This window comes from Lepidochelys olivacea (genome assembly GCF_965140295.1).
Source record: "Lepidochelys olivacea isolate rLepOli2 genome assembly, chromosome: 7".
NCBI classification, from domain to species: domain Eukaryota; kingdom Metazoa; phylum Chordata; order Testudines; family Cheloniidae; genus Lepidochelys; species Lepidochelys olivacea.
Window position 1 is genome coordinate 97,487,239 of NC_140417.1, and position 25,989 is coordinate 97,513,227.

At 39.5% G+C, this 25,989-nt stretch overlaps 1 protein-coding gene across 4 annotated transcripts in view; it reads right to left on the reverse strand.

Annotated features, from left to right (window-relative positions):
• INPP5A (inositol polyphosphate-5-phosphatase A) overlaps nt 1-25,989 on the reverse strand; it is a 426,365-nt gene that overhangs the window by 27,903 nt on the left and 372,473 nt on the right. For all 4 annotated transcript variants that reach the window (XM_084635262.1, XM_084635265.1, XM_084635263.1 and 1 more), the window contains exon 12: nt 10,081-10,154. In XM_084635262.1, coding sequence (XP_084491388.1) covers nt 10,081-10,154 — 74 coding nt within the window. The remainder of the gene's footprint in view (nt 1-10,080; nt 10,155-25,989) is intronic.

Here is a 25,989-nt window from a genome sequence, read left to right on the forward strand (position 1 = left end):
ATGCTCATTTATTAAGCACATAAGCCTGAAACAAAAGTGTCTTTAGATCTTTCTCTCTCCATCTTCCCAGTGAAGAAAGCCTTTGTTTCTTGCATTTGTAGAACAAACAGATGTACCATACACTTTCCAGCTATGCACAGCAAGAAGCTTAAAGTAGTACTTTCTGAATTTACAGGGTTGGTTCCACTCTCCGTAGGTTAACTAAAAACATTAAAATTCAGTCCCACTGGCAGATATGACACAACTATCATTGTTTATGAAATCACGACATTTGCCATGAAGATTTAAAAGTGGGCAATTCATGTGAAACATAAAAAAGGACTACTATTTTAGAAGAAGAGAAACAACATAGGGAAAGAACTGCAAGAAAAGTAAAGTATACCATTTAGTTGGGCCTTTTTGCTTGATGCTGAGTGAGTGTAAAGGTCCTACTTGAAAAGAAGGTTTGATTGATGAAAACTGGCTTCTTGCTTATCAAAACCTCGATGTATAGCACCTACCACATGTTGGACACTACTGCAATACAAATAATTAATAATACTAACAAACATAGTCCCACAGAAATCAACATGTTTACTTCCATGAGTAAAGCTAGCATGATATGGCCTCTGGTAGCTCTACTAATATTGGATCCACATTTTGCAGTCCTTATTCAGTCCTCACTCAGGCAAAATTTCCACTGATTTCCATGGCTGCACAAACAGTGCAGGATTGAGCTCTTATTTATTGTTCAAAATTTATTTGGGATTGTGTTGTCATATAATCCAGAATAAAAAATAAAAAGACAGATGAAAGAAACATTCCTCATAATGAAAAGCTCTGTGCTGCTTGGGGCAGGGTACATGTGTGATTTCTTCTCTACTTTAGGTTGTGCAGTTTTGGTCTTTTCACTTTTAATTATATTCTTAGCGTTCTGGCTACAAAGAGAAAAATGCGTTTAGGAAGTTTTGTTTGCTGGGAACCCTTAATTAGTATCTCAGCCATGCATTAAATAAAATATTAGCTATAATTGCTTCCTGATTATTGTTTATTATTAGGGCTGTCAAGCAATTAAAAAAATTAATCGTGATTAATTGCGTAATAAAAAAATTAATCGTGATTAATCATGCTGTTAAACAACAGAATACTATTTACATAAATATGTTTGGATGTTTTCCGCATTTTCAAATATATTGATTTCAATTACAACAGAGAATCCAAAGTGTACAGTGCGCTCACTTGATATTTATTTTTTATTATAAATATTTGCATTGTAAAAATAAAAAATACTATTTTTCAATTCACTTAATACAAGTACTGTAGAGCAATCTTTTTATCATGAAAGTTGAACTTACAAATGTAGAATTATATACAAAAAAAACTGCATTCAAAAATAAAACAATTTAAAATTTTAGAGCCTCCAAGTTCACTCAGTCCTACTTCTTTTTCAGCTAATTGCTCAGACAAACAAGTTTGTTTACATTGGCAGGAGGTAATGCTGCCTGCTTCTTGATTACTATGCCACCTGAAAGTGAGAACAGGCTTTCGCATGGCACTGTGGTAGCCAGCGTTGCAAGATATTTACGTGCCAGATGCGCTAAAGATTCATATGTCCCTTTCATGCTTCAACCACTGTTCCAGAGGACATGCGTTCATGCTGATGATGGGTTCTGCTCGATAACGATCCAAAGCAGTGCAGACCAACGCATGTTCATTTTCATCGTCTGAGTCAGATGCCGCCAGCAGAAGGCTGATTTTCTTTTTTGGTGGTTTGGGTTCTGTAGTTTCCGCATTGGAGTGTTGCTATTTTAAGACTTCTGAAAGCATGCTCCACACCCTGTCCCAATCAGATTTTGGAAGGCACTTCAGATTCTTAAATCTTGGGTTGAGTGCTGTAGCTATCTTTAGAAATATCATATTGGTACCTTCTTTGCGTTTTCTCAAATCTGCAGTGAAAGTGTTCTTAAAACGAACAACATGCTGGGTCATCATCCGAGACTGCTATAATATGAAATATATGGCAGAAGGTAGGTAAAACACAGAGCAGTATACATACAATTCTCCCCCAAGGAGTTCAGTTACAAATTTAATTAAAGCATTATTTTTTTAACGAGCATCATCAACATGGAAGCATGTCATCTGGAATGGTGGCCAAAGCAAGAAGGGGCATACAAATGTTTAGCGTATCGGGCAAATAAATACCTTGCAATGCCGGCTACAAAAGTGCCATGCGACCGTCTGTTCTCACTTTCAGGTGACATTGTAAATAAGAAGCGGGCAGCATTATGTCCCCTAAATGTAAACAAACTTTTTTGTCTTAGTGATTGGCTGAATAAAAAGTAGAATTGAGTGGACTTGAAGGCACTAAAGTTTTACATAGTTTTGTTTTTGAGTGCAGTTACGTAACAAAAAAAATGCTACATTGCATTTTGCACTTTCATGATAATGCTACATTGCAAGTTGCACTTTCATGATAAAGAGATTGCACTTTTTCTTTCTGAGCCTCCCCCCCCCACATACTATAAAAACCCTATGGCCCCGCTATGCCACAACAACTGTTTTTCTACATATAAAAGCCAGGATCAGCATTAGTGGGATTTGCTACCATCATCAGTGCATATGCGCCCACCTTAACAAGCCCTGATGATGCTAAGGAACAGTTCTATTCTGATCTCAACTCTCTCATCAAGTCAACACCACAAAGTGACAAACTAATCATCCTAGGAGATTTCAATGCAAGAGTAGGTAAAGAAATAACAACTGGCAAGGTGTCATTGGGAAAAATGGCATTGGAAAAATAAACGAAAATGGTCTCCTACTCCTAAGCAACTGTGCAGAACATAGCCTGACAATTACATACTATCTTCAGACAGGCAGACAAATATACAACTGCATTATCTTCAGACAGGCAGACAAATATACAACTACATGGATGCACCCCAGATCCAAACAATGGCATCTAATAGATTACATCGTTGTCCAACAATGTGACATAAGGGATGTCAGGATCACCCGAGCCATGCGTGGAGCAGAAGGTTGGATGGATCATTGAATGATTAGGTCAATACTGAATCTACACATTGTACCTACACGCCTGAAACACCCCAAAACAATCAAGACGTCCCCTGCTATTGTTAAACTAAACCATGCATCCTATTGAAACAAGCTACTAAGTGTACTAGAAACCAACTTTGGTGATAACCCTGTCTCATGGGAGAAATTCAGAGAGACAGTACAAAAAACTGCAACTGATGTCCTTGGATGGAAGAAAAGGGCCCAAAGTGACTGGTTTGATGAAAATAATAAGGAAATCACAGTACTCTTGAAAGAAAAAAATTAGGCTTTCCAAATCTGGCAAAAAAAGATATTCAGTCCACCTCAGAGAGAAACAGATTTAAACACCTGCAAAGCAAGGCACAAAGACAACTATGCTTGATACAAGATAAATGGTGGGAGAAGGTAGCAGAAGACACTCAAATGTATGCAGAAACAAATGAAACAAAGAAGTTATCTGATTCCTTGAAGCTAGTCTATGGACTTTCAAAAGTGGGCACAGGTTCACTCATGATGGCTAACGGCAAGACAGTCATCAAAGACAAACATGGCATGGAACACAGATGGGTTGAACATTTCAGCCAACTACTGAACAGACCCATCCTCAGTTGAAACAAGTACTATTAATCAGATACTTCAAAAGCCTATTCAACACCATCTTGACTCACCACCCTCACTTGAAGAAACAGAAAAGGCAATCAGTTTGACGACCTCAGGAAAGTCCTTGGGCAGAGATGGAATACTGGCAGAAATATATTAGTCTGCGGGTCCAAAGGTGGTAACAACACTGCAGAAGATCCTTACTGACATCTGGGACAACAAAGAAATGCCACAAGACTTCAAATATGCCACAATTATTCCTTTATTTAAAAACAAAGGCAACAAAATGGTCTGTGATAACTACAATGGAATCTCTCTCCTAGCTGTTGCTGCAAAAATCTTTGCTTGTGTCCTCCTGAACCAACTGATTTAATCGGTCTCAGAAGCCAATCTACCTGACACTCAGTGTGGATTCAGACCTGGTTGTAGCACCACAGACATGATTTTCAGTATCAGGCAAATACAAGAAAAATGTATTGAATAAAACATGAATCTGTTCAGTGTTTTCACTAATCTGACAAAAGCATTTGATACAGTCAATAGAGAAGGATTATGAATGATCCTCAGCAAATTTGGTTGCCCACCAAAACTGGCAAAGATCATTTGTTTATTTCATGAGTCGATGCAAGGTCAGATACTTTTTAATGGAGATCTCACTGACTACTTTCCCATTTCAAATGGAGTCACACAAGGCTGTGTCCTTGCCCCTGTACTGTTCAACCTCTTCTTCACCCAAGTTCTCAACCATGCTACAAATGGGCTCAACAGAGACATATACATCAGATACAGACACGACAGCGCAGTCTTCAGTCATCTTTGCAGACGATAGTGCCCTCCTATCACACACAGAGGGAGATCTCCAGTGCATCATAGGTCGCTTCGCTGAAGCATCAAAATTGTTTGGCCTCACAATCAGCCTGGATAAAACTGTGGTGTTACACCAATTATCTTCACCGCTTCATGCCATATCCCCTGGCACATCCGTTAGTGGAATCCAACTAAAGCAAGTTGGCATTTTTACCTCTCTCAGCAGCAACAGTTCCAATGATGGATCTCTTCACAAAGAGATCACGAATAGGCTGCAGAAAGCTTCTCATTTATTAGGAAAACTACATAGCAAAATCCTGAAATCCCACAACATAACCCTCTAAACAAAAAAACTTTATAATGTTTTTGTGCTCACATCTCTCCTCTATGGCTGTGAGACCTGGACACCATACAAATGGCATATCAAACAGTTAGAGGCCTTCCATATGCGGTCTCTGCATACCATTATGGAGTCTGCTGGCAGGTTCTCTCCAAAAGACAAATGCCATAAGCATCAAGGCCATGCTGATAAAAGCCAAACTATGACACATCATTAGTATGCCTGAACATCAACTCCCCAGAAAAATTTTCTATGGAAAATTTGTACAGGGACATGGGAATCAAGGCTGCCCCAGAAAGTGCTACAAGGAAAGCATCAAGAACAGCATACACTTTGGTGCAATAAAACCGGATGATCTTGAGAAGGCTGCATTAAATAGATCAGCCTGGCAACACACAGCACTCAGAGCTTTCCAAGCCTTTGAAGAGGACAGAAATAATCGATTGTTAGCTGCAAGGGAAATGCATCATACTACTGCTATAGCTACCAAGATGCTCACCAATGACTTTGTCTGCCCAATCTGCTCACGAGCATGTGTGTCACACTTTGGACTTCAGGGTCACTCCAGAATCCACAAAAAGAGATAGCATGAAAACGTCGTCGTCGAACCGACAGACTACACACACACAAGCTGCTACCCATTCACCTTCCTATTCTTGTGCATATAATTTTTTCATGTTCTTAATGCTCCTGTTCACAGCAGACCATTTTCAAGCACCATTTTTTTCGCTACAAGATAATATATCCTTGCCTATCGGGGTTAATATATATTACATATAAAAGCATTAAAAAAACATTATTAAGGTTGCAAAGTCAACCATTCAAAAGTTAGAAAATGGCAGAATTAATGTTGTCTGTGCATATGCATTATCATACAGTCTTTATTTACATGATCAGGTACTATTTTTTTCACTGCAAGCACAGACTGGACATTACTCACTTAATGAGCAACTAGTCAATATTTTGTTTTCTTCTCATCGTTCAATGGACAGCCCTAAATCTTATTTACTGCACACTATTTATACCTTGCTCTGAAGACAGAATATTATAATTTTCTCATGGCTTTCCTATGGTGGTCAGCACTATAGTATCTGAGTACGATAAAAACATGATTTTATTTTCACAACACCCCAGTGAGATGAGGGGGGGCTATTGTTATGCCCATTTTGCAAGGAGAAGGTTGAGGCACAGAGACATTAAAGTTACAAGAATCCACTAATTTTGGGTGCCCAAAATGAGAAACCTATAATCTGATTCTTCAGAGTATTTAGCATTATATAGTACCTCGTATATTCTAAGCACAGCTCCCACTGACTTCAGTTGCAGGTTTGAGTGCTCAGCACTTCTTCAAATCAGATCTCCGTCTCTCAAATGAGGCACCCAGAAAATGAAGAACACACAGTTAGTGACCAACTGTGAAAAGTTTGGTTTAAATGACAGTATCACAGAGGCATACCATGGCAGAGGCAACGATAGAATCAAGTTGCCCAGCGCACCATTTAACTATCTCAATCACGAGACCATCCTTTCTCTTTCTGCAATCCTCTGCTCATTCAGTACACGCTTTCCAACTGCTACAACACATGAAGCATGGGTTCTACAGACAACAATCTCCTTTGCTGTACAATACTGATTCTTCCTCAGACCTGGTCCATCCTGTGCACTAAATCAGGCCTGTATCCTATGGAAAAACTAGGATGTGATCATGTAATTAAAGACTGTATCATAATGCATATGCCCAAGGCAGGGCCGGCTCCAGGCTCCCAAGTAGGTGCTTGGGCGGCATTCAGAATGGGGCTGCAGTCCGTGTCCCGCGGCGGCTTTTGAGCGGCAACTCTGCCGCTCTTCTGGGCACAATGGCAATTTGGCGGCAGCTCCGCCGCTGGTGGCAATTCAGCAGCAACTGCTTGGGGCAGCAAAATTCGTAGAGCCGCCCCTGGCCCAAGGGGGCTGAATTAAGGTTGCACAGACATTTTCTAACTTCTGCATACTTCACTTTGCAATCTTAAGAATGTTTAGTTAACATAGTTTTTTCTGTATAGTTTCCTAGGTTTTGGTTTTTTTTAAAAAAGAAACTGAAAAAAAAAATTCCATTATGTGGCATCAAATTGACACCTGCATGGGTCATCAGCAGGGTTGGAACCTTTGGATTCACTACACTTTCCTCTGTCATTTGAACTAACAGAGTAACTGACAGCAGTAGTACGTTGCCAAATGCTACATGGATTAGCACTAGAGGGGCATGGGTTACTTTGTCAGGGTGTTTCACAGATATTTGCTGACAACAGAGGAATGGTGAGACTCAGGAATTTTGGCTTCCATTCCAGGCTATGGAGGGGAGTATGATCAAGTGAGCATAGACTCTTCTGCCTATCTGTGCTAAGCTTGACTCCTTCTGCCCTGTCCCCTCCCCATCCCTGGCTCCTTGTTCCAGTCCCAAGTCTCCACTTCTCAGGCTTCTCATCGCAGTTTAAGTCTCCTTGCCCACTAAGTCCTAGTCTCATCTCTCCAGAATCCGTATCTCATCTCCTCCCTAGTCCCGATCTCCTTCCTCAGCCAATTTCAATTTCCCTCCTTCTGCTTTCTCATCTGATCCTTCTCCCACCCCCCACTCATGTTCTTAATTCCCACTGGCTTCTAGTCCTAATCTTCCTCGCCAGGATCCTCATCCAATTTTAAGATTCGCATCCATCCCCACACCCCCTGAATCCTTGTCTCAGTCTATCCACCTGGCTAGTGCCAGTTCTTTCCCTGCATCTCAGTTCCTTATCAGAACTATCAGATCTATTTCCCCTCCCTGACCATGTCCTTCTTGAAACCCCAATGGTTCTCTGTCCTGGTCTCCTTGCCCAGCCAGTACCATTCTCTCCCAGGATCCTCATTTGATCTTAGTCTCCCCTTAAAATTTCTCTTGCCAACTCCCAGTCCCAGTGTTCTTACCTACCCAGTCACAGTCTCTTTCAGCTCCCGGACCTAGTCTCCTTTCCCAACCAGACCCAGTTTCCCCACATACCCAGCTCCCAGTCCTACACTCTGCCTCTAGCTTCCAGGGTCCTTGCCACATCAGTCCCAGTCTCCTCTTTCAACTCCCATTTGCCCTCTCCCCCTCTGCCATCTTCTAGTCCCAGGCTCCGTCTAAACTCCTTGACCCAATCACCTCTGCATGTGAATCAGTTTGCTTCCTCTTCCATGCAGCCTGGCCCAGTGGTGTGGGAGGGGGCACTGCCAGCACAGGAGACAATACCCTTGTTCTCAGTTCAGGTCCCCAGACCAATTGCCAGTAGTTGTCCAGAGCTGCCATTGCAGGGAAAGTTCTGCTCAGGCCGGGGCTGGAGCATGTCCAATGCAAATGGAATCTTTGGGGAATTTAGCTGCCAAAATTGAAGAAGTCTCTACTGAGAGTGTGTGAACTCAAGATTTTTCAAAGGCTTACAACTTGGCCAAATTTAGGCTGTTTTTCTTGGGAACAGTAAAATGCACATCCCTGACAAAAGGCTATTCCCTGCCAAATTTCAAGGCCCTGATTCAAAGCACGGGGGTGCTAGAAACGATCTCAAAATTTTTTTAATATGGGCAAACCAACAATTTTCCCTAGCTTTGTTCTGGGAAACGGCTGAACAATTTTGGCTGAAATTTTCCCAAGACTTTAGCGTGATGTAAATATGCAGTGTGGAAAATATCTGCCCAAACAGATAAAATTTGGCAATGTTGTTATATGTAAGTGAAAACAGGGTCTTATACTAAGAAGTGTGAAATAACCTTAACAGGCAGTTCTAACAGCTGTGCCTCTAATGACGTGCAATATGACCAGCTCCTGGAGGCTTGAGGCTCTTTTTTTTAGGAGTAGCATAGCACTACAGTTATGTCACTGATACCGGGGGTAGTGGCTGGACTTTAAGCTATATATGTAATTATAAGTATTAATAATTCGTATATTCAGAAATACTGAGGCCAAACCTGAACATTAATGCAATGTATGTTAGAACATGTTATCCCATAAACTGAGCCTAATCTGATAGTTGCCATTAATAAATAAGGCAACTACAATTTCTTACAAGACAGTGCTAATACTGGTGAAATTCCGTGGTGGTCTATATCCTGGTAACAAATCCATCTGCTCTCCCCCTCTCTGACCAGGTACATAGCTAATGAAATACACTTGGAGATTTATACACTACTGGTCTTCTGTTATCATACTCAATCAATAAGAACAATTTAGAGCAGTGGTAACCACTTCATGCATACTTCCATTGTCCCTAGGGATCAATATACTCAGTATCACAGCTGGCTGGTGAGAAGTAACGAGACTATGATAACAAAAAGGGAAGCTTTCCAATTTTTTTCTCAGATTGTGCCAAAACATCATACTTTTGTGTCTACCCCAATGGAAAAAAACCTAGTTACACATACAATAACACTTTATTTGATTTTACAGGACTCTGCCCCATACAAATTATAGCATCTTCTCTATGACTTCTTGCTTCTCAACTCTAGCTTTCTTTGTGATACTATTTTCCCTTACTTCAAAGCAACTGCACTAGACATGTGAGAGTTGAGCTCTCCTTTCTTGAAATAGAGTCACAGATATTTAGAAATGGCTCAAAGTTTTCTTGGATTTCTCCAGAATAGTACTGTCATTTTAAAAATTCTTGGTTTTTGTTTCTTTATGGTTGATGTTTAATCACTGTTAAAATTCAGTTCAGGGGACAGGATCAGGTTTCAAAATCACGTTTATTTAAAAACCCCACATTTATTTAAAACCAGTCTTACTAACAATACTGGAGATTATAAAATTATTTCAATTTCTTTTCATCCTTCCTGATATTTATCTTTTAACTGAGCAATGAAATCAGACTAATCACTTTCACATTTTGTTCAAGTCAGTTTCTATTTAGTGCAATTCCCCCTCATGTAGGGGTACTTTTCAAAGGTTTGAAGCCAAGATTTATTTATTTTTTGTTATGGTAAAATTTCTGAACAGCTTACTTGGGCTTAGTGCACAAAAATAGCTATAAACTCAAGTTCTACACACAAGTCTACGTTAGAAGGCACTCCAATTTATTACAGTATTCTGAAATCAACTATACAAATATGGGACCAGTTGAATCCAGATGATGGGATATTTACAGACAGTGGAGCATTAGCAGCATGCAACCTGTAAGGTGTCACTCTTCATACAGAGGAAGAGCTGTCAAACTTTATGGCGGGAAAAAAAAATGTATATATACACTCTTTCTTGCCCTAATAACAATTACATTTTAGCCATCAAGTTAAACAAGTGGACTGTATATGTATCTTACCTGGGTGGAAATGAGATGTCCAGTTCATACAATTTGTCTTTAAAGACAGACAGCTCTTTGTCGAATTCTAAAAGCTATAAAAAAATAAAATAGAATTAAAACAACTTGTTTTCTTTATCAAACTGCAATAACTTAATTTTTTTTTTGGTATTACTATATGATTTAATGATCACATACTTTAGTAATATATCTTATTTGGAGCATACATCCTTACAGAAGAAATATCAGTACTAGGCCAATGTAAAACACTTCAGTGTTCTGATCAGAAGATGAAAAGGCACCCTATCAAAAAAAAATCCTTCTTCATGATCTCAGTGAAACAGGTAACTTTTGCTCTTTAAACAGAACTACCTCATGCACATTTACTATTTCAAGATTAGTCTAGATTTTCAAATTTCATTAGCAATCTTTTCGGAGATAAAACTAATTAACACCTTTAAAAATGCTTAGCAAATCAATATACTGATCAAGCCACAAAATATATCAGTAAACGTACAATATAAGAGATCTTTAACCCGGATAAGAAGGTACAGCAAACACAAGGATGTGCAAATCATTCTTCCTAAACAAAGGCAAGCAATATTTTTGCATAGCTATTTTTGCACAGTATAGGCTAGATGGCAGAAAGAGGTATATGTGCCAGAGGCACTACATAATATTTAACAGACACATTTATAAGCCTAGGTTTAATGTACTGTTTATATAAGTCCTTGCCAAATTTATTTTCCTTGAGACCACAGCAAAGAAAATAATATCTGTAGTCTTTTGTTCATAAACACAAACCTGTTAATAGAAGTCAATGATAATAGTCTGTTTAAACCAATAACCATTCTGATGGGCATAAACAACCTTATTTCAGAACCAGATTTGGTGTTAATCTGCCATACAAGTGAATTAGTGAGTAAAAAAAGCTCAAAATCTGCACTGTTACTGACCATCGCCCTGAGTAAGTGCCACTTTCTATTTTGACAATCTTGTCATCAAAGTAGCACCCTTTATGATGGCTGTGTGTTTACCCACTGTTCACTAATAATTAATCATGTCCCATCTCACAGCTGTGCTGATACCATTGTATGAATGGCAGAGGTTCCCAAAGAAATTAGATTGTGTCCCTCTTTCCTCTCTGCCACCTCATAAATCATTCCTGAAATGTGCAATTAGCAGCTACTTGTTCACATTAATTATCTGTGTGAAAAGCAGCTACCTGAACCACCTGCATTGCTGATTAGCTACCTCCCTATGGTCCACCTATTTTTTCCTTCAGTGCTGCCTTGAATCTGTTTTTGTATCTGTCTACATGTACGCATGTGGACATGAAAGCATTACGTTTTCGTGTTTCTATTCACCAGTTTGTACAACGGTGTGTTGAGAAACATTTCACAAAAAATGCCATTTTGAGATACTTTGTACAAGGTTTAGTATTTTGACAAATCTCGAGGCACACAGTTATCCATTTTTATACATGATTTTTGGAAGAATGTTTACAAATGTATATGTGTGAATTTACAGTACATACATAAATATGGGGCCTAAACCTGTAAACTCTATGCATGTTAACAACAAGGAGTTCGGTGGCACCTTACAGACTAACAGATTTATTTGGGCATAAGCTTTCGTGGGTAAAAGACCCACTTCTGGGTTTTTTACCTATGAAAGCTTATGCCCAAATAAATGGGTTTTTTACCCACGAAAGCTTATGCCCAAATAAATCTGTTAGTCTTTAAGGTGCCATTGGACTCCTTGTTGTTTTTGTGGATACAGGCTAACACGGCTACCCCCTGATTCTTGACTCTATGGATCTTAAGTAACTTTTCTCATATGGGTAGTCTCATTGACTTCCTGGGCATAAGTATGTGGGTAAAATTACTCAACATGCATGTTTGCAAGATCAAATCCTATATTTAAGTATGTACAGTGTGTCATATCTATAATCTATCTATCTGTACAGTATACACACAACCACACCCACGCATACATACATTAACAGGTTTTTCTTGCTCCAAAATAGCCAGATCATCAGTGACACTAATTACTAAATTTGAATCCAATTTAAAGAACCAAACCAGCCAACCAACCAAAACCCCTCCCAAATGGTAACCAGAAAATCCCTTCTAAAAATATATGTTTTACAGAATTTAATTTTCTACTTTTGTCCAATAAAATCATAATATAAGGAAAAATAACAGTGGGGGAAGGGGGGAAAGAGGGTTTTTTGAAGTCAGAAGAATACAAAAACTGAATAAATGACCAATGCTGAGGATGTTAAATAACTGCATTGTCCTCTCATATGGATTCAAACATTCGAAACTTTGTATATCCAGATTATTTTTGTTATAATATTTGGGAACTGACTGGAAGCCAAAGTCTAGAGGATTAAGTGGTTAGACACATCGGTGAGAGCAACTTCTCAGTAACATCTGAAGAGATCTCTGGTGTTTTTATGTACTGTTGGAGGTGGCTTGTTTAGTTATGGGCTATGTACTGCAGATGAGCTGCTGACATTGCTGTGATACAGATGACTGATAGGAACAAGAATGAATTGTACCCTAGACGCTCAATGCATCTCCCGAGTTTTAACAAGCAGTGATATACCTTTAAAGTTAACAATAAAAGCAAAAACTAATGACAACGTCGTGGGATGCAAAGCAACAACTTGGTTGCTAAAATATTAAGAAATGTTTGGAGATTGCTTAGAACAGCTGGGGAAGGCTCAACTGCAAAAGAAAACTGTTTAAAAGGCACATTTTTACTTCATTGAATTATTTCTGGATACAGTAAAACCTTTCTGTATTTGAATTATGTTTAAACAAATTTATTCATTTAATGAAATTACTTATTTTTCTCTAGGTGCTTACTAGAGAAAGCCTACATTTCTTCTACTCTGTCTCCAATATCCACACCTTTATGCTCAAGCAGTGTCCCCCAGTAGCAAATAGCTGCTTTGGATACTCCTGGTTGGTGGAAGAGGATGAGAGTGTGTTAAATATATTAATGAGTTTCTTGTGGGAACTCTACTTGGTCTTCTCTCTTCTTTGTCAGGTACCCACTGCAGACACAGATGCATGTAGTGTATATTTCAGATTTTGTAGTGTTTTTATTTTTAGCAAATTATAACTGATTTTTTAGGAGTAAAATTATTGTAAGTGGTGTTTTCCTTGAAGTACATAAAAGATTGGTCCCTTTCCAAGTTCTTTGCCCCAAAGAGTAAGCTGTCAGTTAATGAAAGACAGTAGAGCTCAACAGATTCCAGACAAAATGTTAAACACCGCAAACCACTGTAATAGCTTAAATTCAACTCAATAAGAGAAAGGGTTAGATTTGGAGCAGGGCATCTTTTTCTTCTGTGTTTGTACTATGCCTAGAACAACGGGGTCCTGGCCCAGGCTTGGGGCTTCTAGGTTCTACTGTAATACAAATAATTATTATTATTAATAATAATTAGGGGCACAACACTCTGAGTGCTGAGCACCTTTAATGTCATTGGGAAGTGGGCCCCTATTTTTAATTATTTATCTCTGTATTTTAAAAGGATGAACCAATTATATTGCTATGCACAATGATTCTGAGGATGATTATAGTTGTTTTCATATTGTGCATTAAATGGTGTTGTGAATAATTTCACTGCAGTAATAGTAACCTTTGTTTAAATATAGTTGTAGTTCATCCTACATGTTTTGAAGATTACAAAGAAATTCAATTGAAAGCCTGAAAATCAATATATTGTCCCATTTAATTTACTCATTGTAACATCATCCTTGAGAACCAAGCCTTTTAGGTGTTATATGGAGTGCTGGGGTAATTTGAGCAATTACAACAGGGTTTCAAGTGTTATAGTTGGAAGCTGATACAGGGACTGCATGACAAGCCAGAGTTTCATAGGTAAGGTACATTATTCCAAACAAACTTGACCTTATATACTTTATACATATGGTTGAAAGATATGGGGCAAATTCTCCACTGGTATAACTCCACTGATAGCAAAGGAGTTACATAACGGAGTATTTTGCCTACAACGTTCACTGAAAAGTCTCATATGACTATTTAATCAAAAGGTTTCTATAAGTTGGATGGTACAAACCATCCATGATGGATAATCTGCCGGTATTTCCCTGGCCTCATGTCCACTCACACATATACGAGTGGACCTCAGTGAATATATACAGTACGCATATGTATGCGCACAGTACATACACTGATGTATAAGTGTGAGATTCAACTCAGATTGTAGCACATCATTTTTTTTGAACGGATAGATTTATTTATGTGAGTTTGCTGTTTGGAGTTGCTGTACTTCCACTTAGCTTTCTTCTTGAGTCAAGATTCTGAGGTCCTGAATCGGTTTTTACATAGTCCTTACTCAGGCAAACTACCACTGACATCAGTGGTGAGGAAGTGAGTTAAAATTTAAGGACTGCAGAATTTGGGCCTTTATAATTTATTATTATTTTTGATGGGCCTTTTTGCAAGTACATAGGTGCTTCAATTACATGTTATATAAACACAATGTAACTAATAAATCTACGCCAGTTTTTTACCATACTCATTTGCTTCCGTGTTGTAGCCACATTTCTTACCCTTTGTCTATTTGTGTCTTTAGGCTGGAAACCCTACAGAATAGGGATTGTCTCCTTTTTGTATCTGTACCATGCCCAGCACAATGTGCAATCCTAATGGGGGCCTTCAGGTGTTACCATAATACAAATATTTACTGCTATTGCTAACATGGTGGACCACTTCATTTAATAATGAAATACAGTCACTTATAAGGTAGAACATGGCAGATGTATAACAACATCAGAAACATTATACTATACTATACTAATTGAGATTTTTTCAAATAAATGATAGAGTAATTTGGATGAGCTATTACCAGCAGGAGAGTGAGTTTGTGTGTGTATGGGGGTGGGGAGGATGTGAGAAAACCTGGATTTGTGCAGGAAATGGCCCAACCTGATGATCAGTTTAGATAAGCTATTACCAGCAGGACAGTGGGGTGGGAGGAGGTATTGTTTCATATTCTCTGTGTATATATAAAGTCTGCTGCAGTTTCCACGGTATGCATCCGATGAAGTGAGCTGTAGCTCACGAAAGCTCATGCTCAAATAAATTGGTTAGTCTCTAAGGTGCCACAAGTACTCCTTTTCTTTTTGCGAATACAGACTAACACGGCTGTTACTCTGAAACCTGTCTTTATATGAGATGGATATTATTACCGGTTAGAATTTGGCCAGGACACTAAGGAGAAGATTCCTAGTTTTGCAAACATTGCCGGGGGGTCTTTACTGACCATGGTGTTCGGGTTCTTGAGTTTAAGTCTTACCCAAAAATGGTACAACCAAGATAAAGTCCTCAATCATCCCACACTGGGACAATGGTTAGAATGTGATTTAGAGGAAAGAACTCTATCTACTGACTTTTCCCTTCAGGTTTTCAGTCTAAGGCTCTGTCTACACTACAAGTTACAGGTGTGACTCCCAGCTCACGTGGGCATACTTATGCTAGCTCTCATCTGAGCTAGCACACTAAAAATACTAGTGTAGCTATGACAGCATGGGCAGCAGTGACATGGGCTAGCATTCAGAGTATGCACCCATGGAGTTCAGGTGGGTTTGTACTTGGTGCGGCTAGCCCATACTGACGTTGCCACTGCCCGAGCTTCCACGGCCACACCACTATTTTTAATATACTAGCTCAGAGGACAGCATGACTACAGCTGTGTGAACTGGGAATTACATCCGTAGTTCATAGTGTAGACGTAGTCTAGAAATGGCCACAGCCTGACTTTGCTTAGTTAGTGAAATCTGACAAGTTCGCAATCCAGTCGACAGCTCAAGTGCTAATAATATAACATTTGTCATGAAATATCTGGAGGTGAACTGCATTAGCCTCAATGATGACTAATGTAACCAACCATATGATTTTCATTTTGTTATTATTTGCATTATTGCAGTGCTTAGGAGCCCGAGTTATGGACCAAGATTCCATTGTGCTAGGCACTGTGCAAATACAGAACAAAAAGATGATCCCTACCCCTTAAAGAGTTTACACTCTAAGTATTAGGCCTTGTCTACACTAGAAACACTTTAGTGTAGTTACTTACTACAGCAGCAGAACGGGTTCTACTGTCACTATAGTAAATCCATCTCTACTAGAGGTGGTAGCTAGGTTGTCAGAAAAATTCTTTCATTGACCTAGCATTGTCTACAACAGGATTTAGTATGGCTTAATTATATCGCATAGGCCGTGACCTTTTTCACAGTCCTGAGAGATGTAGTTAAGCCAACCTAACTCTGTAGTGTACAACAGCCCCAAGACAAGAGACAACAGAGTGGTACAGACAGATGGAGGTGGGAGTACAAGGAAACAATGAGACAATATTAATCAGCATGAACTTGTGACTAATCTTTTTTTAACTATCATGATCAATACCACCGTAAAAGCTTTATTCACATTGTAATAACTTATTTGTAAAAAAATAATTGGCTTAAAGCAAATTATTTCTGGTTACTGGGTATAGTGAAGCCTCTTCGAACTTAAGAACAGTTGGACATATTTCAACAGTGAAAAAAAAAAGGGGTGTCTGTGAAGGAAAGGGACAAAATTTGCCCCTATAACATTTATAATTCAATAAGGTTATTGATAATGAGTGCAGTTCTAAAGCGTCATAGAACATTCAATGGGTGCTTCATTTCAACCACTGACATATGCAAATGTTCAACGTACCCGAACAATTACTAATCCCACCACTGATCTCCATACAAAACTTGCAGTAACTTCAATCAGAATTCTGTATATAGAATGATGGCAGGGCTGAGTTCCCACACTTTATTATAGTGGCACTGCTGCAGCTCTGAGTGTTGCCACTATGAACTACAGTTTCCATGGGCGTACAAGAGGGCTGTTAAAAGTGACTGTGTTAAAGCTTGGCATACTTGTTCAGAGTCCTGGAGAGAGGTGGGTTTTCTCTGCCCCCTCCTTTATAGCCTTTTCAAGGGGAACCAGTGTGGATCAGTCACACGGTGGGTTGCAGAATCTGGGGAATGTGCACAGGAGTTGTATGCAGCAAAGCCCTGCTCAGGTGCTCCCATGTACTACTGGGCAGCAGAGATATAGGGTTGGGCTGGGCTCGTGAATCCTTTGCTATGCAAATCCACTTGCTATTCCCTCTTATGGGGATGCAGTAGGTGAGTGTGGAGGGGTTGCAATTAGCTCTTTCATTCCTGAAGCTGGTGTGCTGGCTGAAGAAAGAACTCCCCTACAGCAGTTCAGGCTGTGCACTGGGACCAGGATTTTGGCCTAAGAGAGTATTTACATGGAATATTAAATTCAGAAATGATTTCACTTGAACATTTAAAATGATCAAAGAATTTTAACACAGCTTAGCTAGTTAAAGAAACCATGTTAATTTTGCTGGCTTAGACTTTAAGAGTAAAAAGGTACCGTGAAAAAGGTCAATGTCCACAGGGACACTGCTATGAGCTGCCTTGGCTAAAATCACAGAAGTATGAACCCTTTATAACAGGGCAACTTAATTCAGTCATTGGAGTAGAACAACGGCAATTACTCATCAAGACCTACAGACCAAAGTCAGAGCATTGTTAGATCAGAAGGTGATATTAGCAGCATTTATCAAATCCATCGGCAGCAACCACCAGAGAATTCACAGCTGTGAAAGGGAAATGAAGTTTCAGACAAAAAAAAAAAAAAGAAAAAGAAAAAGAAAAAGAAAAAGAAAAAAAGGGGAGATGAGCACACAGAAACGACCTTAGAAAATTAAAATATGTGAAGTCTGGCCATAGTAACTCATGTAAAGTGCACACTCTTTAAAAGACTTCTGGAAAATATAAGCTTTACAATCAAGAGGGAAATATTTGAGGAGTGATTCTGCAGTCCTTTCTCAAACTAAACTGCCAATGACTTCAAATAAAGACTTGGGGAAATAGTGGTCTCTCTGTCTCAGGTATAAAACTCTCAAACACAGATTTAATCTGCTTACAGCAGGCTGGGTCATTACACATATTGAATCTATTTCCACATGTTAAGTATCCTCACACCTTCTTGTCAACTGTTTAAATGGGCCATCTTGATTATCACTACAAAAGGTTTTTTTTTCTCCTGCTGATAATAGCTCATCTTAATTAATTAGCCTCTTACAGTTTGTATGGCAAATTCCACCTTCTCTGTATGTGTATATATATCTTCTTACTATATGTTCCATTCAATGCATCCGATGAAGTGGGCTGTAGCCCATGAAAGCTTATGCTCAAATAAATTTGTTAGTCTCTAAGGTGCCTCAAGTCCTCCTGTTTTTGTTTTTTTTAAGATTGTCTGTTACTCTACATTTTGAGTCTTCTTTAAATTTCTTCCTCTTAAAAGAGAAAATACCACAAAACGGTAGCCAGCACTCAAGTGTGACAACGTTTTCACAGGAAAACCCTCATAACTTATCCTGTAATGTTACTATTAAATGTAAATATTTATTAACCACACTTTTTTTGTATATTAGTATTGCAGTGGTAATACTGTAGTTCAGTCTGAGCTGGGCCATTTCATATTAAAGGCCAAAATCGGACCTGAGCCCAAATCATCAACTTCCATCAAAATCCCATGGCAATAGGATCATTAAGAAGTCATCCAGTCCAACTTCCTGCACTGTGGCAAGACCAAATAAACTTAGACCATCCCTGATAGGTGTTTGTCCAACATGTTTTTCAAAATCTTCAATGATGAAGATTCCACAACATCCCTTGAAAGCCTATTCCCTTAACTACTCTTATAGTTAAAACGTTTTTCCTAATATCTAACCAAAATCTCCTTTGCTGCGGATTAAGCCCATTACTTCTTGTCCTACTTTCAGTGGACATGGAGAACAATTGATCACCATTGTCTTTATATGACGGCTGCCCCACTCCCGCAGAAAAGGGGTTAAAAGCAGCCCTGGAGAGGGCTGCAGCTAGAAATAAGGGGAAGCTGATGGTGTAGCTGACCACAGCTGTGGCCAGCTCAGTTAGGGCCCAGCTGGCCCTGATAAGAGGGCTGTGGGACAGAAGCTGAAGGAGTCTCACTCTAGCCCTGGAGTGGGAAGGGCTAGCTGCCTGAGACCAAGGTACCTGAAATGGAGCAGTGCTGGGGAAGAGCAAAGGGCACTGGGGAGCTCCAGCCTGGTGAACCCCCAGGCTGCAGACCTTGGTGAAGGCCTACAAAAGGTACTGGGGCTGCAGAGAGGCAGCCCAGGGGCTAGGCAAAGGCAGCAGGTCCAACCCCTTTGCCACTGATGAGTGGCCATACAGACTGCAGTCTGCCCTAGTGAGCGGGTGCTAGATGATGACTGGCAGTAGCCACTGAAGGAAGGTGGGTTTAGAGGGTTGGGGGGTTCCCCGGGGAGGGGAGACCCAGTGTGTGGGGGTACTGCAGGATAAAGGGGCACCGGGGTCCGGGAGGGACATGTGGGCCACCGGCTGGCGAGACACCTGCAGACAGGGGGCGCTCCGAAGGCTGGAAAGAGCTAATTCCCAGGATGACCAGCAGGAGGTGCCGTGCCGGTGAATCTTCACATCGCTACAACAGCTCTTAACATACTTGAAGACTATTACAAGGTCCCCCATCAGTTTTCTTTTCTCAAGACTAAACATGGTCAGTTTCTAACATTTCCTCTTATGTCAGGTTTTCAAAACCGTTTATCATTTTTATTGCTCTCCTCTGGACTGTCTCTATTTTATCCACATCTTTACTGAAGTGTGGCACCCAGAATTGGACACAGTACTCCAGTAGAGGCCTCACCAGTGCCGAGCAGTATGGGACAATTATCTCCCATGGCTTACATATGGCTCCTGTTAATACAAACCAGAATGTTATTAGCCTTTATTACAACTGCATCACATTGATGAACCACTCAATTTGTATCCATTATAACCCTCAGATCCTTTCAGCAGTACTACCACCTAGCCAGTTACTCCCATTTTGTAGTTGTGCATTTGATTTTTTCCTTTCTAAGTGTAGTACTTTGCATTTGTCTTGTTGATGTCATCTTATTGATTTGTGACCAATTCTCTAAATTTGTCAAAGTCATTTTGAATTCTAATCATGTCCTCCAAAGTGCATACAACCTTGCCAAGCTTGGTGCCATCTGCAATTTTTGTTTTTTTAAGCATACTCTCCACTCCATTATCCAAATCATTAATGAACTTACTCAATAGTTTCAGACCCAGGACTGAGGCCTGCAGGACCACTCTAGATATGTGCTCCCAGTTTGACAGTGAACCATTGATACTTACACTTTGAGTACGGTCTTTCAGCCAGTTATGCACCCAACTAATAGTAATTTCATCTAGACCACATTTCCCCAGTGGGAATGTTGTGAGAATGTTGTGCACTTGTGTCAAAAGCCTTACTAAAATCAAGATATATCATGTCTACTGCTTCCTCCTCTGCCCCCCATGCACTTGGCCCGTAACCCTGTCAAAGAAGGAAATTAGGTTGCTGTGGCATGATTTGTTCTTGACAAATCCATGCTGGCTATTCCTTATCATCCTATTATCCTCTAGGTGTTTATAAACTGATTATTTAATAATTAATTACAGTATCATTCCAGGTATCAAAGTTAGGTTGACTAGTCTGTAATTCTCCAGATCTTCTTTGTTCCCCCTTTTAAAAATAAGTTCTATGCATGCCCTGCTCTGGTCCTTTGGGACCTCACTTGTACGCCATGAGTTTACCTGTAGGAAAAAGGTTTTGAGGGGAACCGCCACTTATGGAGCTTTCCTAAGGTTATGCCATGGGAGGGTTGTGTGCACAGGAGGCAAGGGTCATCTGCATGGCAACTCCATGTGTCTTCACTGGCTCTGGGACTCTTTCCCTGGCTCCCCTAGAAGTTCCCCCAATGTGAAAAGGGCTGGGGAAGTGTGACAGTAGCCTCAGGGCGTATTAACAGTCTTCAAGCTTCTCCGCTATTGTCCTGTCTCTCTTATCAAGCTTGTCTCTCTTATCAATAGAAGTTGGTCCAATAAAATATATTATTTCACCTACTTTGTCTCTCTACTATCCTGGAACTGACACAGCTACAACTATGCTACATACATAGATTTTTAGAGTAATTTCTATAGAGCTGTATTGGTTGCTTCCTTTTAAAATTCTATAAGACTGTTCCATAAGGATCTTGGCACCATTTCTCCTTGACTACTTCCCCATATTCCCCCCTCCTCAGATGCACATCCCTGCCCTCCCCTGAGAGTGCTTTGTAAGATCCAGGCTGAGGTTGGAATAAATGGTGCCACAGAGGTGGATGACACCTCTCTGTATGAGATGGGAGACTACATACAGCATAGTGCCGAGGAATGTGCTTACGGCTCAGCAATATGGTCCCAGTTCAGGAAAGCACCTCTATTCAGGAAGACACTGAAGTATGTACTTAACTCCAAATGTGCACTCAAGTGTTTTCCTGATTCAGGGCCCATGAGCAACCTCTATCCCTGCTGTTGGACTCCTGAGTCATCTCAGGGCCTAGATGTAAATCTGTGGTAGAGATCATCCTCGAATCAAGGGATGTTCAATGACGATGTTGATCCCTGCTATGAACTGAGCACTGATGACTGTGGGGGAAAGTGGGCAGAACATGGGGTTAGAACCGCTAGCATCAGGGTGCGGCCACAGTATAAGTACATGAGGACAATTTGATGAATGCAAATTACGTATGTTGTGGGATTTTCAGTTATTCTTAATGCCAGCCATGAGTAACGGTTTATTCAAGTGTGCTTAAGAGCTACTGCACAAGAAATTGAGAGCCCGGGCAGCATGAGGGCCAGCCACTGACAGAAATGCTTCAGAAAGATTCACATGATACATTAACCCTCCCTAGCAGCCATTCAGTACCTCATGATGTATACTAGACCCTGTTTTTCCTGGTCCTCTAGCTTGTACACACACTTCTCTATTGGATTGTAGGTAACAAGCACTATGCTCAGCAACATACTAGTAGCTCAGCACTGCTGTCAATACCCTGACCCACATCAGATAGGATCCACTCCTTATTTTATTTTGGGATATGTTCAAAAGAAAGTGTTTCATTTCAGAACTTGAATTTTGGCAGTTCTCAATTTAAGTAGTTCTCAAGAAGGCACTTTAAATTCTCCCTTCCCATATCTCTGAGCTGAGGGTTAAACAAAAAACAGTCCAAGGTATTCTAAAATGCAGCCAAGCCACTTGCATCTTTTAAAACAGAGGCACAAAACACAAAGACTACAGGTCCAATCATTCAATGCTCCATCTTCATTTCAGCAGAGCCACTATAAAGGGATCAGTATTATCCGCTCCACTGTATACAAACTAGGTGAGAGTTCAGGTTTTGGCTAGTTTCCAAACCCATCAAGTTGGGCGAAGTTTGAATGTCCCTATTCTAACGCCTAAAGAAGTCTACTCAAAAGTGTATATCCCTTACTTTAGGTAGCTGCTGTTGAATAAAAATTTATTACACTAATATTGCAATCTTTCCAAATCAGGCTCAGAGTCAAAATGAACATTTTTGTGCTGAGCTTGATTTTAATAAGGTCCTCATCCTGTAACTGATTCTATAGATCCCTGTGCCTACAAGGAGCCCCTTGATTTCAAGGGTCTGATCTTGCAAAACCATACTTCCATGAATAGCTCTTACAAGGTTATTTGCTGGAACAGACACTTAGATTATTTATATTGTAACACTTGTGACGGCAATTCAATTGCACTGTATTTATACATACACAGAATATCCTATTATATATGCATACACAAAATATAAGTCTGAATAGAATAACTTTTAGAAAAAGATTTATAAGTAGGCTATTCCTAATTAAAGTTTGATAGATTTACTGTATATGTCTATTCATTTTTAAATGTCTCTGGTAATAAAATACAACATGAATTTGTACCACTAGGAAATTAGTATTGTGGAACGTACTGTGCTTTACATGTGATTTGGGGACTGCAATTTGATAGGGACATAAAAATGTAGGAATTTTATACATTACTTATGGGGATCTAAAAAAAAAATACACATTAGCTGAACAAAGACTTTGGTCCAGATTCCGCAGTCTTTACTCAGGCAACTTTCCCATTCTTGTTAATGAGAATTTTATCTAAGGACTACTGTATTGGGCTTTCAGGGTAATCAGGTATACACAAATGTGCTTCTGTGTTACAGAATACAGTGTTATCTTATATGCAGTTCAGTTTAAAAAAATTACCTGTACATCAAAATATGTCAGTTGGATTAAATTGACTATGTGCCAGAATTCTAATATGGACACAAGGGTTTCCCTCATTTGACTATACTAATCTAAGGACAGATGGAATGCTTTAGAACAGTATTCAACATTGCTGCATGTACACATGAACTGGTTTTGATTCTTACATGTAGTAGGGAGAACAGCACAGTGGAGCAAAGAATCATTAGGCACTACTGGTAGTTTTGTGACCGTGGAGTTTTGAGAGCAATTATACAAGAGAATAATCACGAATGTGGAACACCAGTCTTGTACTGAATTGACACCCTGATACATTGTAGAAAGAGACATATTTCAATTGTATAACCCAGCTTCCCAAACATTTACTGACTTTACATTTGTTAGTTGAATGTATTGGTCAGATCATTAGATTTCCTCCCTCCACTGTTCCCCATTTTGGACTTTTAGAACCATCCCACTGCACACCGACTAAGTACTGAATTGAGCTAACAAAAATCCTAGCAGGTGAATACGGTTTTCAAGTGAAGGAGGGATGCATTATGTCATTTTCCCACTTATACAATGTGAAAAACAGTCACCTCAGAGTACAGCTTTAAATTAAGAAGATTGCTCTGATATATTCAGGTGTACAGGTTCCCTTCTCCCCCAGTCCTCGGCAACTGTGATCCTGAACAGTCAATTTCCTTTCTCTATCTTAATTTTCCCCTTATACATCATATTCAAGATTTTATCTGGACAGGGGCTAGGTGGCTCAGTGGATAAACCTCTGCCTTTTCACCTCTGGGATCATGGTTCAAGTCAAATCCTGATGAAATGCGTTTGATCGTCCTAATCTAGTTCTTAGTGGACAGCATTCCCATTATCTTTAAAAGGGTCAGAGCCAAGGCCATTGGGAAGAGTGCATTGTGCTATATCTTGTCTGTTGATTAATACATTTTCAGTGATGCCAGTTCCTTAACTTCATGAGCACACATATTCACACAAAAAAGCTTAATAAAAGTCCCTAGTGGATTAAACTTCTCTCTCTCTCTCTCACCCTCACAAATCCCTTTAGGTTTCCCTGTAAATATTTAAAAAATCAGCAATTGCTGATCATTTTGAAGAGATTAACACCTGCATTAAGAAAAGAAATCTCAAATTAATTAGCTCAATAATTACTTTAAATCCTTGTTTCACATATGGAGAACACAATCTTTATAATCAGAACCATTTTTATAACACATTCTAGTTCTCTTCTCTTATGTATGTTAGTTAATCTAAAAAGACTTTTGGATCAAAGGGATTAAGCCCCAATAAAGATATCTTTTGTTATACACAAGACAGTAGGCCAGATAGCTACGTGAAGTACTTGTTATAGGAATTTATTCTCCATTCTCTGTTATTTGGGATCTGCTGGAAGAAGTGGGTATTTGACAGTCGATGTAAACAAAACAAAAACAACACAGCCATAGCCTTCAGTTTGTCTTATCCCATCTAAAAGGTACAGTAAGAAGAAATATATAAACATTTCCCTTTCATGGTGTCTGAAGACCAAAGGTTATTGGGCTTTTCCTGGACCTAGAGAAGGGAGTCAGCAGATCTGCTGCCACAGACTGCTGCGGTAAATATGTGAAAGCATTTGAAAAGTGGCAGGGCAGAGATAACGTTACGCTACCTGGCAATCCTAGAATCAGCTGGGGTCTGTTTTGGACCAAAACACAAATGCTGGGAAGAACAATTCCTTATGAATCATTCAATTGGCCTAGGATCACCAAACTGCATTGCACTCTGGTCCTATCCCTACCTGCCCCTAGCGTGCCCCTGATGTATCTGTGATGCAGGAAGTAGACAGTATAAAGGCAGCCAAGGATTCCCCCAAGCTGCAGCGGTCTTCAGCTGTTTGCCTAAGGCAGCCTTAAATCTCCTTTATGCCTCCTGAGTAGTGCAAAGGTGACTTATCTCTAGGAAGGATTGAGTCCTAGGTCCCAAAAGAACAGAGTAGACAGAGGAAGAAGTACAGACAGTCTTTTCATGAGGATGCAGCAAGAAAGGAGGACAAATGTTATACTCATATAGTCACAATATAGTTTCTACTAGCAATACACGAGATAGCTCAACGACATCACGAAAGCCAGCTCTGCTCCCATTGAAGTCAATGGCCAAACTATTCTCTAGCTGCAGTGGAAGCAGGATCAGCCTCAAAGCTGTTAGGATAATGAGTTGATTGAAAACCCTTTCAGTACAGTAATGGTCAAATTCATGAGGACAAAATATGATTTTCCTGCTGATATAGTTCATGAATATAGTTTGTGAGATATATGAATGTATGAACCATTTTTCATTTTTGATAGTGGTTAAAGATTATAAAATATTTTTAATGATTTAATCATTCTCCTACAGTCATTAATAGTTTTTACATTCCAGCTATATATTTATTTAATTGGCTACTGAACTGGCAGCATTTAATTAATGGTGCCTTTGCACAAATCAATAACAATTATGATTTTTTCTGGTTAAATAATTAATTATCTTTGAATTGTTTTTCTTTCTAATGTTTTTCAAGTTAACAGGAAATTCCTGAACATGAGCTGTCTTGTAGCAAATAATTAGTTATATCCTGAATTAGTTAGTACAAATTATTTTAAGTATTGAAAATATATGGAAAAAGCATGGATTTATTTAAAAAACTCTGAATTATGACATTCACCTGAAGATA